The 14,759-nt window shown below is 35.4% G+C and overlaps 1 protein-coding gene across 1 annotated transcript in view; it reads right to left on the bottom strand.

The window, feature by feature from the left end:
* Ctf4 (Chromosome transmission fidelity 4) overlaps positions 1–14,759 on the bottom strand; it is a 454,523-nt gene that overhangs the window by 192,790 nt on the left and 246,974 nt on the right. The window contains exon 13 of the mRNA XM_090376337.1: positions 4,245–4,429. Coding sequence (XP_090232463.1) covers positions 4,245–4,429 — 185 coding nt within the window. The remainder of the gene's footprint in view (positions 1–4,244; positions 4,430–14,759) is intronic.

The raw sequence follows: 14,759 nt of genomic DNA, 5'->3' as shown, positions 1-14,759 counted from the left end.
AATTAGTTAGCATTAGAAAAGACATGTGATCAAGAAAGCAAGCTTATACAACATCAGCCAAAAAATAACCACATTCTCATTTCACCCATCCACTTGCTCCAAGTGTTTGTCTAGTTCTGCCTTGAATCGGTTTAAGCTATCAACTTCTACAACGACAGATGGATGTTTGTTCCAGCAATCAACCACACGCTGGCTAAAGGCAAATGTCCGTACATCTATCCTACAATTGTTTTTCTTCAATTTGAATTTATGCCCTCTCAGGCAATTATTCTGAGCAAGAGGAAGAATCCCTTCAGCACTGAGCATGCGCAAACTGTTCAAGGGCTTTATACACCTCAATCAGATCAAGTCGCAGGTGTCTAGTCTCCAGACACTGCAATTTGCAAAACTTAAGCCTTTCTTCGTAAGAGCAACCCTTTGTTCCATTCATAAATCTTGTTGCCCTTCTCTGTACTCGTTCCAGCAGCTCTACATCCTTCTTAAAATGAGGCCTGAATACAGTACTCAAGGTGTGGCCTGACCATTGCCTTATACAATGGGATAATTATCTCCTTATCCCTGCTAGAAAAATTCCTGTGTATCATTGACAAGACACCATGAGCTGCGCTTGCAGACAATCTGTACTGCTCAAAAAACTTCGTATCTGACTGCACAATTACCCTCCAGTTCCTTTTCATTCTCTACCACTGCCAGTGTAGTACCACATAGTTGATACCTTACTCTGGGGTTACTGCTTCCCATATGCAGTACTTTACATTTGTCAAACTTCAGCTGCCACCTCTCAGCCTATCTGCTCAATTTTTCTAGATCCTGTTGCAGCAGTCTACAGTAATCTCCCGCTATTTGTGGTCGCTAATTTAATTAAAATGAAACCTAAAAAAATGTGAATTTTAAAGTGCTGTGAACATTTTCCGCCATAAAAAAACATGGGCACAGCCAAAATCATCTTTCACGGTCAAAACAGCACTCCATGGGTGGGGGGAGAGGGGGTGATAAATCGCGAGCATGGATGTTTCCCGCTAATCCCTGTTCAGTATGTGTTATATGCACTTGTCATGGAAGGTTTCATGGTTTTTAATTTATATACTTATAAATTGAATAAATTTATCAATTTATAAATTGATGTGCTTACAAAAGTGAAAAATCTACCGTTTTGCAGTGTTAGTATAATAGACTTTTTCGAGTGTGTTAACGGTAAAAGAAAGTGACTTTATTGTGGACAAGTTCTTTTCTAACCCCTACAAAAATATGGCTATGAATAACAAGGGAATTGTGAAAAGATCAAAGAAGGTGATGACATTAACAAGTAAAATTGAGTTATTAGACAAAATTTATAATGGTGAAAGTGTCTCGTCTGTGGCAAAAAATTATAAAATCTGTGAGTCAATGGTACGATCAATCAAGAAATCAGAAGAAAAAATCCGCTGTAGGGTCTGTGAAAACGCATTAATTGCTTCAAAAATTTGCTCTGTAACTCGTGATGTTAAATTAGAAAAAATGGAAAAGGCTTTAAATCTGTGGATAGAAAACTGAACTCAAAATAAAATTCCGTTAAGTTCACTCATCATTCGTGAAAAGGCAAAACACCTTTATCAACACTAACGAAGGCACTGGTTTGAAAGATTTGTTTGAAATTTCTAATAAATATTACATTTAATATTAAATTGTTTCTTATTTTCATTTCGATGCCTTATGCTTGTATATTTCACTATGTACTGTCTATCTACGTAGTCATATTATGAAGGTACATATAATACATACATAGATAAAATTTTACTCTACTTTATCTTATATATTTCATATTTTGGAATGGAAACCTTTTATTAGTATGGGAGCCATAACTCAGTATTCGCGTTTTCAGTGTTCATGGCATTTCTTAGGAATGCCCCCGTAAACCACGCGAATAGTGGGGGTTTACTGTACTGTCATTAGTGTCGTTAACAAAACTGCCGACCCTCATATCGTCTGCAAACTTGGACATTCAGCCTGATATATGATCATCAATATCATTAATAAATACAAAAAACAACACTGGACCCAACACTGAACCCAGGGGGACTCCACTAATAACATTAGTCCACGAAGAGAGTGTCCACTGATTACCACTCTGCCTTCTCCCACTCAACCATCCCTTTATCCATAGCAACAATTTGCCCCCAGTGCCACACTGCTCCAATTTGTGCAGCAGTCTTCCATGTGTAACAGTATCAAAAGCCTTTCTAAGATCCAAATATATGATATCAAAATTTTCCTTTGCATCCAGTTCCTTTGTGACCACATCATAGTATCCAATCAAATTGGTCAGAAAAGACTTCCCCTTAACAAACCCATGCTGTGTCCGAGCTATAACCGAAGTCTTGTCATGATGATCCTACAGTGCTTCTTTAACCAGTGCCTCCATTAATTTACCTGGAACAGAAGTTAAACTAACAGGTATGTAATTACTTGTGTCGCCCTTTGATCCTCCTTTGTGAATTGGGTCACACTTGTAAATCTCCAGTCTATGAGAACCTCCCCGAGTCCAAGGAAGCTCTCATAATTATGGCTAAGGGTTCGCTTACTTCTTTTGCTGCCTCCTTTAATATAACTGTACAGATCCCATCCACCCCAGGTGTCCTTCTTATGTTTATCTGAAACAATTTCTCCTCCACTCTGCTCTCAGTTATTACAAAACCATCTAGCTCACTGCCAGAGTTTAATTCACCTCTGGCATTCCCCACCCTGAATAACTCCTCATATGTGAACGTAGATGCAAAATACTCATGTTTCGTTTGTTAGCTACCTGAGCAGGATCATCAACAGTTGAACCATCGACATCAATGCCAAATATTTCTTGTAATCTGCCTTTGCCTGCCTAACCTCCTTTGCGACTTGGTTACAGACCAGCTTATATCTATCATGTGCTTCCGTGTCACCTGTTACTTTATATGTATCCCATGCATTTTTCTTCTCCACAACATGTTTTGAACATTTCACAAGTGCAATCATCTTCTCTACTGTAGCAACTGCTAAAAGTGAAACTGACAACTGCACATCGCAAAAATCCATAAGATCTTGTCAATTTCCTATTACAGGTCGACTATCACTAATCCGCCCACCGGTAATCCGGTTCCACCGCTAATTCGGACATAATTTCCACAAACGTAATTTCAAATTTCCTGGGTTGGCGCACTGAGCTGCCACTACTGTTTTGGTAGTGTTGGTTGCAGCATCAGCTGTTGGCGCGAACTCGTTAACACTGGCAAGCCATTCCCACTTGTTTCTCTGCATTTATCGTTATTATAACCTGCTCCAATTTAGACCCAACAATGGTTCCTATTAACCCTACATAAAGGAAGTGCCTCTCGTGGTGCAAAGTGCAAACACCGTACATTGTCCATAATAGATAAAGTTGAACTTCTGAAAAAACTCGACAGCCATATGTCTGTGAGAAGTGTAACTCTGTTTAATTGTAAATTCCAGCAATTTCTCTCAGTTCCTCTTATTTTAATAATTTTATTTTAGCCATTCCTTTTTAGATTTTTTTTTTTTTTTTTTTTTAAAACACTTGTGCAAACTTGTGGTAAAACACAACACAATATGATGGATAATACAGCACACTAACGAACTTGTTATCACAAAATCTCTAATAATACTGACAAACTTATTGTGACGTTTGAGAGTTTATGTTATCGCAATTAGTTTTATTGCAGCGCTCGTCGCTCGTGCAATAAACTAATCACAAACGACCTTCATATGTATGACGTAATAGCGTCACATATATGCGACATAAAATAAAGACTTTTTTTAAATATTTTAAGTGAAAAAAACGACAACACTGATACATTACAATATTTATTTTAGAATTACTAATCAAATTATTTGCTAAAATATTTTTTTGGTCCCTGGGGAATTTTTTTCTTAAATTAACTTGGAAGTCAACGTGTTAAAGGTAGGAGGAGGTGGTTAGCTGTTGGGTAAACTGTATGTGCTAAAATAACCACTGATGATCCAGCAAATTTGCTAATCTGGCACACCACAGGACAAACGTGGCTGGATTAGTGACAGTCACCCTGTACCAGTGAGCTAATCTAGGCATTAGTTACCTCATGTGGCCTTACAGGATTTTCCTGCACATGTCACACATCATGAAACCCCTACAATTCACATATACAGATTATTGCATTATAACCCATACCTCCATGGTTATAATAAAATAGCCAAGTAGTATAAATATATAATATTTTAATAAAAGTTTAGCAAACCTTGGGTTGTCATCTGTCCTTTCGCATGCCAACAATACAGCTTCAGAAGAAAGAGAAGCCATTGTATGATTTAAAATATTATTAATATGAATTGCATGATGAAGACTTGTGTCATGAAATTCCACATCAATTGAATTTTCATCATCAGTGTTGTAATTTCGTACTATACCTATTGTATTCCATACCTAAAAAGACAGCAATATTCAAAATTAATGTACTCTTCTGCTTCATACATACAGATATATCATATGCTTAATCAAACTCATTCTTTTGATTTAAAAAGAAATAAAATGAAAAGAATAAGTAACCTTTATTATAGATACCTTATCTAAAATTTACACTAATCACAAAAAAAAAAATAATAAAATAAATAAATAAACCCTAATCCACAAAACTCTAAGGGAAATACAAGATTTGCTATCCAGATTAAAGAGTCTGTGGATTGAAGTAATAATGCCTTCAAAATTTCAACCTAATAAACCACCAATTGTATAAAAACCGAGACTTTCAGATTGACAAGATCACTACTAGGCTGATGTACAGTGCCCATAACCTTTACCTAAAATTTGAGTAAAGAAAGAAGACTTCAGCAGTCTTCTTTCTTTACTCAATGAACAGAGCTCAGAGGATCAGTCCTCCAGTCAATACTCTTCTATTCCCCTTCTCTTTCCTGCAATTATAACCACTTTCTTAAGGAACAGCCTGCTCTAACTTCTTGTGCAAACAGCCTGGCTATTTTGTTTTTAATTAACTTGTATTTGAATTTTTTAACTGTTGAGAAATTCAGCTGTGGGGTGCAACTGATGCTTTATGTAAATAACTTAAAATGTTTTTGATTAAAAACAACGTAACATACTATTCTTTCCTCATAAAATGCCCAGCAAATGCAAAGTTAATGGATTATGAACGACAAATAGAGGGGATCAAATTAATGATCCCCTCTATAAGCCTAAGGCTTCCTTGCGCCACATGGCTAATAATAATGTACAGGCTTTAAATCACAACAAGAACTAATAGCAAAATATACAAAAACAAGTTTCCAGGCAAAATGAAAAAAAAAATGCCATTTTATTTCATATCATGAGCTGCATTATTTAGATACGAAATGCAATCTATTATTGAGTAAACAATGATTACAGAACCAAAAAAGATTGTATAAACAATGAATAAAAACCAACCGCAACACATGACAGGAATACAACACAGAATAGATATTACAGTGTCTCAAAAAATTCATATGCTGACTTTCATAAAGAAAAATACAAATTAAATAATTCAGAGATGAAAGATATTTAGTTCAGCATTATTCTATGAAGCAATGACTGCTATATAAGACTACTACTCATGTAATCAACACCTGTAACACAAGCTCATTTGACCCTTGGAGTATAAAAACAAGTTGTTCAAAGACGGGGGGGGATATGAGTTTTCAAAATGAATGAACTTTTGAGGCTGATAGTATTGTTTTGTAGCTTAGCATTTAAAAACCTTCAAAATCAACAGCTGGGAAACATATTGCAGTTGCAGTACAAAGAGTTGCCACAGAAACCAATAATTGCATTAATCAGAAAGAACATGGCAGCAATGAAAGTGTATACCAGATTCTGAAACAAGCTATATGTATATCATACATGTCACAGAATGCTACGTACTACAAACAAAGGTGATCCTGATTGCTGGGAATGACAGTATGGTGTGGTGTGTCTTCAGGAGCACTAATGTGATAGTTTTTATTTACCAAGGCAAATAAAAATAGAAAAATAAAAATCAGTGTAGTTTCCATTACCTTGACAAGGAGTTACATCCGCTCAGCACAGCTTTGTGACTAAAAAAGGTTAAAATCACATATAGCTAAGTCTAGTGAATATGGAAGATGGGGTAATACTTCACACTTCATCTCTATATCTGATTCACTATACAACTGGCAGTGTGAAGATGGGTGTTATCATGATGCAGGCATACACCTGAGGACAGCAAACCATGTTTCTTTCAAACTGCTGGCTTTAATTGGTTCAAAAACAAATCATAGTATATTATCTATGACATGTTTCTGAGCCATTCTCAGAATAACTCTTATGATTACAGACAGTGAGTCACTTTCCTGGCTGATGTTTGCATATGTACTTTCTTTGAATGAGCTGGTACCACTCTGAACTTGTGTGCATTTACTTTCTGTTACATAATAGTGCATCCAGGATTAATCTCCACTATGTATTCAAAGAAGGCATCTCCTTTGCACTCACAATCCAAGAGGCACAGAACACACATTTTATTTTATTATTTCTTCAGTTTTAATGTTAAACAGCAAATAATCCATCATGAATACATACACATTCTGAAAGTGAAAATTAATGTTGATTCATTATGTACTATAACAGTGGTTTACAATGTATCTGAGGTTTGAGTAAAAGTATATGGCAGTTACTTATGTATGTTTACCGATTACTAAACTGAAGTCCGTTTGTTTCTATCACGTAAACATTAACAAATTCATTACACAATTCATTAGGAAAATATTACCTAGGTATTATAAGCAAATGTGTACAAAGCAACCAATGGAAAGTGCATGAGGTGGCAGTGCTAGGAAACGAAACAAATTGATTATTTAGAAATGAAGATGAAAATGATTAAGTAAAAAGCAGGACAAAGTTTGTCATCTATTGCATGAGAATTAGGTCTTGCTGCTTAAACACTGAATATTATTTTAAAGGACAGTGGGGATATAAAAGAACATGTTAAAGGATCAACAGTAATTACAAAACAGAATTCATTTAAGTAATCACAAAACAGTGTTCTTCAACACATTTAAAATCAAAAGTGATCACAAAACAAGGATATATCCAAGGTGTAAAAGCTATTAATAATATAGATGGAAAATCAGATTCAAAAGCAAGTGACCCTGAGTCTAAGGGGCCATTCAAGCAAAAGCAAAAAGTATTTATGAAGATATTAGAGGATAAGTATGGTGAACCCAAAGCCGAGTTCGGGGCAAACAATAGGTGGTTTAATAGGTTCAAGCATTGTGCTGGTTTCCACAATGTTAAAGTAAAAATTTTGTACACTTCTGAAATTTTTCTTGCCCATGATAAAAAAAAATTTAATAAATAATTCTATTTACATGTTCGTCGGTCATTTCTTTCTTGCATCAATCAAAATCGGTGCACATAGTAATAAATGCTGCATAAGCCTTGAAGTAAATTCCAAATTATGTAAAATTCGACTTACGTCGAGTTCTGCAGAATGCAACCCTTACATAAGACGGGGAGTGGCAATGTATGATATCAAAATTATTTTTGCATCCAGTTCCTTTGTAACCGCATCGTAGTATCCAATCAAACTTAACAAAACTTGCCCATAACAAACCAATGCTGTGTCTGAATTATTACTGCAGTCTTTTCTAGATGATCCTGCAATGCTTCTTTAACCAGTTACTCCATTATTTTTCCTGGAAGAGAAGTTAAACTAACAGGTCTGTAATTACTAATGTCACACTTTGACCACCCTTTGTGAACTGGGGATACATTTGAACATCTCCAGTGTGTGGGGAATTCCCGAGTTCAAGGATGCTCTCATAATTATGTCTAAGGGTTTGCTTACTTCCTTTGCTGCCTCCTTTACTATAACTGGATAGATCCCATCCACCCCAGGTGCCTTCCTTATGATTCATTTAAGAGGCCCCTGGAGACAGGAACTCTATAATTCATCTGTGATGCTACTAAAAACACTGACTCAACTCTATAAAATGCCTTTATTATAATAATATAACATAAAATTATAAGAAAATATACGTGTACTGATCGTATAAATTGTATTTTAAAATATTAAAATAATAATAAAATAAAATAGAATAAAATAAAATGATGTATAACAAGGATAAAATGCGATAAAATATAAAGTTATAAAATTTCTCATCCACTCAGCTCTCATTTATTCCATCATTAAGTGTCCTGTTAATTTAATAAGCTTCTGTCCTTCACTTCCCTAAAGAATTCCTTATGTGTGAATGTAGATGCAAAATACTCATTCAGTTTGTCAGCTATCTGAGCAGGATCACAGACAGTTGAACAAACGATATCAAGTGGATCAATTTGATTTTTTCCCTTCCTTCCAGAGTTTATATAAGTAAAGAAGTCCTGGCTGTTTTTCTCAGCATCCTTTGCTAAGAAACTTGTTGGTAACATCATCAGTTGGTCCCACTGAACAGAATTTAGAAACTGTCTGAGACCACTGTAGTCACCTTTACAAAAGAAAAAACTCTTCCCTTTACCCCTGATAGTAATTATATCTTTAATTAAATCCCACATCAGTACACTGTGATCACTGCCATCTAGTGGTTCCTTTATCTGCAAATTCCTAATGCACAAATAATCACTGCTGAGAGATTAAGTGTATTACTCTCTCTCTCTCTCTCTGGTTGCCTCTTGAACATGTTGCTGCTGCTGCAGAAAACAATCATTCAAAAAATCAACAAAAGTCTAGTGTGCAAGGGATCAACCCACAAGTTCCAGTCAATAGCTGGGAAGTTAAAATTCCTCATAATAATACTATCGGATTTACTGGCCCACTCTATTTCTCGGTACAACTGTTCGTCCTACTGATTAGAGTCGTTAGGCCTAGAACACACCCCTACTCCCATTTTTGCTTTCCCAGTGATTAAAAAAGGTAAACTGCAGCCATTATCAATCCACTGCAGATTGGAAGCCTCCGCAACGATTCACATTGAAGGAATTAGACCATAACCTGCCATGCTGGTCCAGTGTGGGTTGGCAGATCAATCGTATTTAGCAGTCAGGGGCTTGAACCACAGTCTACTCAAAGAGCCTGTGCTACTGCACTCCCAGTGATTATGCCACATCAAACTGACTCAACATTGTACTGTCCATCTATGTCAACTGGATGCACTTTCTTAGATTTTGTGTGTTTCTTAATTAACAGTATAACCCCTCTTCCCTTACTGTACTCCACAAATTCCAATTCTACATTCCTTATATGTGTGTGACACCACATCTCTGATAACCCAACAATATCTGCCTTTGATGTCTTAACCAGCACTTCAAATTCATCAAATTTATTTACTATACTCCTAGCATTTGGTGTACATGCAAATATACATATATGCACCTATTCTTAGTTACCCTAACACAGCCCATGTATTTATTTGTTTCAGGAGAGTTCTCCCATTTCCTGTGTGCAAGATATGCACTGTTTTCATCACTAATCACACACTCAATTGCCTGATTATGATGACAAATTTTTCGCCAGGAGTTTTCTCTGCAGTAAATGTTTTCCATTCTATTGTTCTCTTTCTTCCAAACATAGAAGTCTGTTTCATCTTTCATCCCTTTGTGATAAGCAAAATTCTCCATAAACTGAGCAATGCTCAAATTATGTGATAATTTTTCACACAGGGTAGGAGGGGAGGTGTAACATCTTGATTTGCTGTTTCAATTAATCCTTGGCCATGACAAGGCGTGCAGCACAGCATTTTTGAATCAACTCGATATTGCTCCCAATTCCTCTACAAGAAAATTGCAAAACAATCATTACAGAATACTGGATCTCAACAAGTATTAAAGATAAAAAGCAAATGGCATTTGACTTCTGCTTTCTTTTGTTTTTTGTCACAGCTTCAAGGAGAACAGAGTTACTGAAACTGATAAACAAGAATCAACTATGCCAGGAATATCATTCTGGCATTACCAGTTCATTTCTGAAAAAGTATTATTTTATTACTATTCTCATCTTTATAACTAAAACTAGTTACTGAGGTTCCATGCACAGGTTCAGAACCCTATCTTGATTACTTCTTTCATCCTGACTTGGTCATGCTGAAAATTAAACTTACCATGTACTATTTTCACATCAACTTATACACTGCCCCTCTCTCTCTCTCTCTCTCTCTCTCTCTCTCTCTCTCTCTCTCTCTCTCTCCCCTCCACCCCCACACATTTTTCTTTTGAAGATGATAAGTTTGAATTTAATAATATTACTTTTCATTTTCCCCCCCCCAACTAAATTCTAATCAGATTTGTCTCAATCAAATTCTCAATTAACTTGCATATTATTATTGTTTAGTTATATTTGGCCTCTTCCATTCTCGATAAAAAAAAAAAAAAAACTTTATATTCACGTTTGGCATATATATATATAAATAATGTGTGGTTTGTAAAATAGATAAATTGTCTGCAAAAATGGAATATACTGCCTGTGTACTGGATGTGGAATGCAAAATCCTGGATGGCAAAGAACTTCTTCCACCAATGCTTCATCCCCAAAGTAAAAGAATACCTGCAGGAAAATGGGCTTCCATTTAAAGTCCTCCTCGTGCTGGACAATGGTTCAAGGACACCCAAGTGATACCCTAGACCAGCGGTTTTCAACCAGGCTGCTGCAACAACGTTCCAGGGTGCCACGTAATTTGGGTTTAAGTTACTTAAACTTTTTTTTATTTATTTTTATTTATGTTTATTTCATTATAAAACTGTGTACAGTATCTTTTTAATTTTTTGGTAATTTATAATTCATATTTACTTAGTACCTCTATATAAAGAATAAAATTATTATATACTGTATATATATATATACACAGTGGAACTTCTCTATTACGAACTTCTTTTTAACGAATTTCTCTATATTATGAATTTTTTCGCGAAACATTACACCTTGAAACGAAATTACATGTAAAATTAACCCCATATAACGAAGTGTTAGTCTCTCTATAACGAATTTTTAAAAAAAAATTAGTAAAAGCATTTTTGAAGATTTTCAAGCATTTACTGCTAAACAGCCGCTCAAATATACTGCCTCCTTCCCTCCGAAATTTCGCATTAGCATCTGGAATTAAATAATCATCCTTTTAGTGAACACTTGTGGCCATTGACGCAGGTAGGGAGGGTCTTTGTTTCATTTTTGTTACAGTTATTAAACCAAATGGGGTTTCTTAAAAATGGTCGTAAACTTTACAATAAATAGGGTAGATTTGTAAATTGATGTTGGCTCAGGGGAAAATGAAATTCGCTGCGGTAAACCTTTAGCATGCTGCAGCAGCAATACAGAGAACACTATGCTACCATAGTTGGTTTTTAGTAACGCCTACTGAGTGACATTCACTTTTCACCTCAACTGTACCACGTGACCTTCCTGTCAATCATTATATGATATGTCCGTTCTCATCTAACTGGACTCCCAGTAGATGGTTTTCATGAATTTTTTTTTTATTTTTATTTCGTTCGTCATCAATCACATAGGTTATATGTTCTTGTATTTTTTATTTTTATTTTTTCTGAAAAGTAACATACAGCATACATTAATCATAAATTTTCTTTCGTGTATATATAAATGAAAGCGGAATAAAAGAAATTCACAGTCGTATATTTCTTCAAAGTGAGTGATACTGATGAATTGGCAAGTGAACGTCATTGAGTAGGCGGTACCTGTACTAACAATTCACTATATGGCCAGTGCAGCGAAGTTTGCGGTGTGTGTATCGGCAAGAGCTACAGTCCAGTAATTTTTGCAATTGCGAAAACAATGTCGAAGAGAAAGTGTTTAAGTATTAATGATAAAGCAAAGATTGTTATGATATTGACCACGGTTTTAGAAAAAAGATGTTGCGGAGAAATATGGTATATCTGCAAGCAGTTTATCTACGATTTTAAAAAAATCAAGAATCAATTTTAAATGCAACTGAAGGAGGAGCAGACAAGAAGCGAATTAAGTTGTGTATATACGAAGATGTTGATAAAGCTGTTCTAAAATGGGTGCAAATGATACGTGAAAAGAATATACCAATATCGGAACCAATAATTAAGCAACAAGCTCTGAAATTTGCAGTCCCTGGTACATACAGAATTTAATGCGAGCACTGGGTGGCTAGATAAATTTAAGAAGTGCCACAGAATTGTGGAAAAGGTTATTTGTGGAGAAAGTGTTAATGTAAGTGAAGAAGATTGCAACAGTTGGAGGAACAATACCTTAAAGAAGATTTTGGAAGAATATGAACCTAAGGATGTTTTTAATGCTGACAAAATGGGTTTATTCTTTAAATGTTTACCGAATAGAACACTTGCTTTTAAGGATGATAAATGTTTAGGCAGAAAACAAAGCAAAGAAAGAATCACTGTGCTAGTTGGAGCAAATATGACAGGAAGTGAAAAATTAAGACTTAGTCATTGGAATATCAAAAAACCAAAGACGTTTTAGAGGCACAAAATCTTTGGAAGTTGACTACACCTTTTAATAAAAAGGCATGGATGACAAGTGATATTCTTGAAGAATGGATATTAAAACTAGACAAGCGTATAACAAAAGAAATCGTGTTGGTAACTGACAACTGTCCGGCACATCCTGCCAATATTTCTGCCAAACTTTAAAAGTGCAAAGTTGTTTTTACCACCAAACGTAACGCTAAAACTCCAGCCAATGGACCAAGGCATTAATAAAAATTTTAAATTTCATTATCGAAAGAGAATAATGAAGATTGTCAATGTGTTATCAGAAAATAGAAACTTGGAGGTTACAATTAACCTTAGAGATTGCATCTCTGAACTGGCAAAAGTTTGGACAAACGATGTCACCGAATACACTATTCAAAATTGTTTTTCGAAAGTGGGATTTGCATTGAATACAGAAGTCAAACAAGATGAACTGCCCCTTTCACAACTAAAAAACTTTTGGACATTATTAGAATCGTCCGGAAACATCAAAAATGAAATAACACTGGATAGTTATGTTTATGTAGGTCACAGCAGAACATCCAAATGAAGATGAAATACTGCTGAACAGTGTTAGACGCGACCATGATCACGAAGAAATTGACAATGACGCAGCAGAACAACCAGTAGAAAAGCCAACTCGCAAAGAAATGATTAACACTTGATTAACGGTTCGTATGGGTCTACAGTTTTGTGAAAATGTTCCTGATAATGTTTTTAATGAACAAATGTGAGGTTTTCTTTGAGAATCAGACAATTTTTTAATTTATGATATTTACCGGCGAAAATTGTGTAAACGTAATTTAAATAAGTATGTTTTTAAAATAAAATACATTAAAAATAAATGTAGATTCGTTTTTATTCTCTAATTAGATAACAATTTCTAATAAAAAAGATATTCTCTGTATAACGAGATTTCTCTATAACGAATTTTTTCGCTGGATTTATCGAATTCGTCATAGGGAAGTTCGACTGTGTATATATATATATCATCATCATCATCATCATCATCAGCCATTTTCAATCCACTGCAGGATGAAGGCCTCTCCAGCAACTTTCCAGTTCCTTCTGTTTTGAGCACTGGACATCCATTTACTACATGAAGGTGATCCATAGTTGAGAATCCTGTCCTAAAGCCAGCTTGCTCTTCCGGTTGATTCTCATCCAGTATTCTTTCTAATCTGTTAGTAATGACCCTTGTGAACAACTTGTAGATGTGGGATAGCAAGCTAATTGGTCTATAATTTCCAATTTCTGATTTATCTCCTTTCTTATGCAGCAAAACTATGATTGCATTATTCCACTGCTTAGGCGTCACACCTTTTCTAATGCACTTTGTGAAGAGCCTTGCCAGTTTTTGTGTTATGTCTCTTCCTCCCAATTTTAACAACTCTACAGTAACTTCATCTTCCCCCGGGGCTTTCTGATTCTTCATTTTCTTCAATGCATGCTCTACCTCATCAGGAAGAATATTGGGTATGTCGTATGTGTTGCTACTTTGCAATCCATCTTCCCCACTGCTGGCATCATTCCCCTGCTCCTTGTATAATTCTCTATAGTAGTCTTCTGCTATTTGAATTATGCCTTCTCTGCTGTTTATAAGTACACCACCGCTATTCTTCAGTTTCAGTATCATTTGTCTTTCTGTATTACTGCTCATGGCTGCTGATTTAAATCCTTTGTTTTCCCTTAATGCTTGTTCTACTTTTCTTGTGTTAAATCTTCTTATGTCCTCTCTGAGTCTCTTTCTAATGGCTTTGCATAACTCAGTATACTCGATTTTCTCCCTGTCAGTGTTTTTCTTGCTTTTCATTTGTCGTCTTCGGTTCATCATGACAAGTGTTTCTTGACTAATTTTTTCTTCTTTGGATTTCTTTTTCCCTATAGGTTTCTTGGGCTTTATCACTTTCAAAAAGTTGTAATATTCCTCGTCGATATCTTGGTTCTCAGCAGTCTGCAGAAGCTCAAACTTGTTCTTAAGTTCCAGTACATACTGCTTTTTCTCCTCCTCTGTTATTTCAAAGACCTTTGTATTATTTACTCGAGTCAGTTTTTTCCTTTCCTTTCCTACATCTATATGAAGTGTACATCTTACCATTCTGTGATCACTTCCAACATTTACCTTATTCAGGACGGTAACATCATTCACAATATATCTTCTGTTAGTGAGGATGAAGTCGATTTCATTAGTAGTTAATCCATTTGGACTCTTCCATGTCCACTTTCTGTTCACCCGTTTCTTGAAAAAAGTGTTCATTACTGACAGTCCTTGAGATTCTGCAAATTCCACAAGTCTTTCACC

Source organism: Mastigoproctus giganteus, chromosome 6 (assembly GCF_048544385.1).
Source record: "Mastigoproctus giganteus isolate SK-2022 chromosome 6, ASM4854438v1, whole genome shotgun sequence".
Classification (NCBI taxonomy): Eukaryota; Metazoa; Arthropoda; class Arachnida; order Uropygi; family Thelyphonidae; genus Mastigoproctus; species Mastigoproctus giganteus.
The sequence above is the reverse complement of the archived record's forward strand: the minus strand, read 5'-3'. Positions and strand labels throughout refer to the sequence as shown.